This window comes from Nerophis lumbriciformis, linkage group LG01 (genome assembly GCF_033978685.3).
Source record: "Nerophis lumbriciformis linkage group LG01, RoL_Nlum_v2.1, whole genome shotgun sequence".
NCBI classification, from domain to species: domain Eukaryota; kingdom Metazoa; phylum Chordata; class Actinopteri; order Syngnathiformes; family Syngnathidae; genus Nerophis; species Nerophis lumbriciformis.
The window spans coordinates 68,176,507-68,182,500 of NC_084548.2; the positions used below are offsets into that span (position 1 = coordinate 68,176,507).

Sequence of the window (5,994 nt, forward strand, 5' to 3'; positions counted from 1 at the left end):
GATACATAAATATATATATACATACATAAATATATACACATAGATACATACATAAATATATACACATATACATACATAATTAAATATGCATAGATACATATATACACATATAAATATATACACATAGATACATACATAAATATATACACAGATACATACATAAATATATACATAGATACATACATATGGATACATACATACATACATAAATATATATGCAAAGATACATATATATATATATATATACATACATAAATATATACATATAGATACATACATAAATAAATATGCAGATACATATATACACATAGATACATGCATAAATATATACAGATACATAAATATATATAAATATATACACATAGATACATACATAAATATATACACAGATACATACATAAATATATACATATAGATACATACATAAATAAATATGCAGATACATATATACACATAGATACATGCATAAATATATACAGATACATAAATATATATGCATAGATACATAAATATATATACATACATACATAAATATATACACATGGATACATACATACATATATATGCATAGATACATAAATATATATATATACACATACATAAATATATACATATAGATACATAAATATATATGCATAGATACATAAATATATATGTACATACATACATACATAAATAAATATATATACATACATAAATAAATATGCATAGATACATATATACACATAGATACATACATAAATACCTACACAGATGCATATATACATATATGTATATATACATACATAAATATATACAGATACATACATAAATATATATACATACATACATAAATGTATACACTATAATTTGTCGAGTTAGAAAAAAACCCAAACACGTTTGATGTTCAAGGCTTTTATTTACAACCCCCCCCTCAAAAAAATCACACATTAGCCAAATATGAAATAAATAACATGAACAATACCAAGATAGATGCATTCAGTAAAAAACACTATTTTCTTTCATTGCTTACATCCTCTTGACTTTTTTGTACTTTTCACTTTTTTTTTTTTACACAAGAGAAAACCTTTCCTCCTTCCTCGATGCACCGACCACAGTCAAGCACAGCGGCAACAGTGGTGAGGTCAAAGGTGAGAAGTCACAGAGGTCAGCAGCAGCAACCAGGGGGGGGTCACCCTGGTGTGTGTGTGTGTGTATCACCATACTGAACAGTTTGGATAAAAGAAGTCTACTTCCATTAAAAGTAGTTAAAAGTACAAAGAATAGCGACATAAATACTGTATTACATTGCTATTCTTTGTTATACAAAAACTAAACGGTGTTATTACAAATAAAGTCTTAGGCCCTCAAGTATGGTGATACAAATAATGTGTGTGTGTTGACTCCAGTTGTTTATTGCAGTGTGTGTGTTGCATCACTTCAGTCCATCAAAGATCCTTTTCTTTTTCTTTTTTTATGCATGGAAAAGAAAAATCCCCAAGGGAGAAAAAAGTGTGAGTACCGGTACATTTAAATGTCGCTATTAAGGTAGAGGGAGGGGGAAATATATTTTAAAAAATTCAAGAACAAAAGAAGTCTTGTTGAAGTTTGTAAATCAGTAGTCAAGCTCAGTGTGCTTTCCAGTTGGCAGGGAGAGGAAGCATGCCCATATAAGGCAAATGTGTGGCATGCAGGTGGGCGGAGTCAGGTATGCCCTCCTGCTGTTGGCTCTAAAGGCAATTGGCTGGACGGTAAAATAAAAATAAAAAATGAGGGCATGGAGAAAAACGTTGTCTTTGATTGGTGCAAAATTAAAACAAATACCAGAATCTTTATATTTTAAATTATAAATAAATTGGATAGTAATATATTCTGATGTCGTGATTTAATGTTTTTTTTGTATGTTAAGCTCCTTAAGGGTGGTTGTTCTCTTGCAATACCGCTTTATTCCACACGGGAGCATCAATGAGTCACTGTTGTATTTGTAGTCGCTATAAAAATGCAAGGTAAAGAAGCATATTTGATCGAATGTTGAAAATCAATTACGATCAATAAGGCGTACCAGTACCAAGTCTCGCTTTTTTATGTGCCACTAACGCAGATTCAACTCCGAATGGCACAAATCGCATTTCTTTCCCCCTAAGTTCCGACAAAAGGAGAGTAACGGCAACAAAACACGGAAAAGGTTTCGTGCTGGCTTGGTTTGCGGCCGTTTGGGGTGGGGAAACTACACAAGTGGCGCGGGATTAGGACTCGGACGAAGTGCGCGAGCTGTCGTGGATGAGTGACCTGTAGATGTTGGAGGAGAGGAATCGCGGGTACGAGTCCCTGTGCATCAGCGTGTAGATCTGCAACTGGGCGTCCTCGAAGGTGTGAGGCGCGGGGTCGTGTATCTTCTTGTTGATCACCTCCCGCACGCGAGCGTCCAGACTCACCTGGAAGGGAAAAACCGGGAGAGGACCTTAGTGGACTGTGACACACGACATACGGCTCATTCAGATTTGCAAGCCAGACATCATTTTTTTTAGACCTTTAACATCAAAACTGTCGCTGTCATTATGATGTGCAGGGCTGTTTTTACATGACCGCAAGTCTGGAACTATACAACATATTTCAATGGTCAAAATCTGCGCTTTTATATTGTATTTATATTATGTGGATGTGAATTAGTCTATTATACAGCATTATTCACATCCAAATAATATAAATACAGTCTTTTATACAGCATTATTCGCATGTGAATAATATAAATACAATCTATTATACAGCATTATTCGCATGTGAATAATATAAACAGTCTATTATACAGCATTATTCACATGTGAATAATGTAAATACAGTCTATTATACAGCATCATTCACATGTGAATAATATAGTCTATTATACAGCATTATTCACATGTGAACAATATAAACAGTCTATTATACAGCATTATTCACATGTGAATAATATAAATACAGTCTATTATACAGCATTATTCACATGTGAATAATATAAATACAGTCTATTATACAGCATTATTCACATGTGAATAATATAAATACAGTCTATTATACAGCATTATTCGCATGTGAATGATATAGTCTATTATACAGCATTATTCACATCCAAATAATATAAATACAGTCTTTTATACAGCATTATTCGCATGTGAATAATATAAATACAATCTATTATACAGCATTATTCGCATGTGAATAATATAAACAGTCTATTATACAGCATTATTCACATGTGAATAATGTAAACACAGTCTATTATACAGCATTATTCGCATGTGAATAATATAGTCTATTATACAGCATTATTCACATGTGAACAATATAAACAGTCTATTATACAGCATTATTCACATGTGAATAATATAAATACAGTCTATTATACAGCATTATTCACATGTGAATAATATAAATACAGTCTATTATACAGCATTATTCACATGTGAATAATGTAAATACAGTCTATTATACAGCATTATTCGCATGTGAATAATATAAATACAATCTATTATACAGCATTATTCACATGTGAACAATATAAACAGTCTATTATACAGCATTATTCACATGTGAATAATATAAATACAGTCTATTATACAGCATTATTCGCATGTGAATGATAGTCTATTATACAGCATTATTCACATGTGAATAATATAAATAGTCTATTATACAGCATTATTCACACGTGAATAATATAAATACAGTCTATTATACAGCATTATTCGCATGTGAATAATATATGTACAGTCTATTATACAGCATTATTCACATGTGAATGATAGTCTATTATACAGCATTATTCACATTTGAATAATATAAATACAGTCTATTATACAACATTATTCACACGTGAATAATATAAATACAGTCTATTATACAGCATTATTCACATGTGAATAATATAAATGTAGTCTATTATACAGCATTATTCACATGTGAATAATATAAATACAATCTGTTATACATCATTATTCACATGTAAATAATAGTCTATTATACAGTATTATTCACATGTAAAAATATAAATACAATCTATTATACAGCATTATTCACATGTGAATAATATAAATACAGTCTATTATACAGCATTATTCACACGTGAATAATAAATACAGTCTATTATACAGCATTATTCACATGTGAATAATATAAATACAGTCTATTATACAGCATTATTCACATGTAAATGATATAAATAGTCTATTATACAGCATTATTCACATTTGAATAATATAAATAGTCTATTATACAGCATTATTCGCATGTGAATAATATAAATACAGTCTATTATACAGCATTATTCACATGTGAATAATATAAACAGTCTATTATACAGCATTATTCACATGTGAATAATATAAACAGTCTATTATACAGCATTATTCACATGTGAATAATATAAACAGTCTATTATACAGCATTATTCACATGTGAATGATATAGTCTATTATACAGCATTATTCGCATGTGAATAATATAAATACAGTCTATTATACAGCATTATTCGCATGTGAATAATATAAATACAGTCTATTACACAGCATTATTCACATGTGAATAATATAAACAGTCTATTATACAGCATTATTCACATGTGAATAATATAAACAGTCTATTATACAGCATTATTCACATGTGAATGATATAGTCTATTATACAGCATTATTCACACTTGAATAATATACATTCCATTATACAGCATTATTCACATGTGAATAATATAAACAGTCTATTATACAGCATTATTCACATGTGAATGATATAAATAGTCTATTATACAGCATTATTCACATTTGAATAATATAAATACAGTCTATTATACAGCATTATTCACATGTGAATAATATAAATACAATCTGTTATACATCATTATTCACATGTAAATAATAGTCTATTATACAGTATTATTCACACGTGAATAATAAATAGTCTATTATACAGCATTATTCACATGTGAATAATATAAATAGTCTATTATACAGCATTATTCACATGTAAATGATATAAATAGTCTATTATACAGCATTATTCATATTTGAATAATATAAATAGTCTATTATACAGCATTATTCGCATGTGAATAATATAAATACAGTCTATTATACAGCATTATTCACATGTGAATAATATAAATAGTCTATTATACAGCATTATTCGCATGTGAATAATATAAATACAGTGTATTATACAGCATTATTCACATGTGAATAATATAAATACAGTCTATTATACAGCATTATTCGCATGTGAATAATATAAATACAGTCTATTATACAGCATTATTCACATGTGAATAATATAAATACAGTCTATTATGCAGCATTATTCACATGTGAACAATATAAATAGTCCATTATGCAGCATTATTCACATGTGAAAAATATATATACAGTCTATTATACAGCATTATTCACATGTGAATAATATAAATAGTCTATTATACAGCATTATTCACATGTAAATAATATAAATAGTCTATTATACAGCATTAATCACATGTAAATAATAAATACAGTCCATTATACAGCATTATTCGCATGTGAATAATAGAAATAGTCTATTATACAGCATTATTCACATGTGAATAATATAAATACAATCTATTATACAGCATTATTCACATGTGAATAATATAAATACAGTCTATTATACAGCACTATTCACGTGTGAATGATATAAATACAGTCTATTATACAGTATTATTCACGTGTGAATAATATAAATAATCCATTATACAGCATTATTCACATGTGAATGATATAAATACAGTCTATTATACAGCATTATTCACAAGTGAATAATATAAATACAGTCTATTATACAGCATTATTCACATGTGAATAATATAAATACAGTCTATTATACAGCATTATTCACATGTGAATAATATAAATACATTCTATTATACAGCATTATTCAAATGTGAATAATATAAATACTGTCTATTATACAGCATTGTTCACAAGTGAATAATATAAATACAGTCTATTATACAGCATTATTCACATGTGA

At 28.3% G+C, this 5,994-nt stretch overlaps 1 protein-coding gene across 6 annotated transcripts in view; it reads right to left on the reverse strand.

Annotated features, from left to right (window-relative positions):
• Positions 1–1,786: 1,786 nt before the first annotated feature.
• Positions 1,787–5,994, reverse strand: part of rgs19 (regulator of G protein signaling 19) — a 72,687-nt gene continuing 68,479 nt past the window's right edge. For all 6 annotated transcript variants that reach the window (XM_061924942.1, XM_061924933.1, XM_061924969.1 and 3 more), the window contains one exon: positions 1,787–2,414. In XM_061924942.1, the coding sequence (XP_061780926.1) occupies positions 2,226–2,414 (189 nt within the window). In that variant the 3' untranslated portion in view covers positions 1,787–2,225. The remainder of the gene's footprint in view (positions 2,415–5,994) is intronic.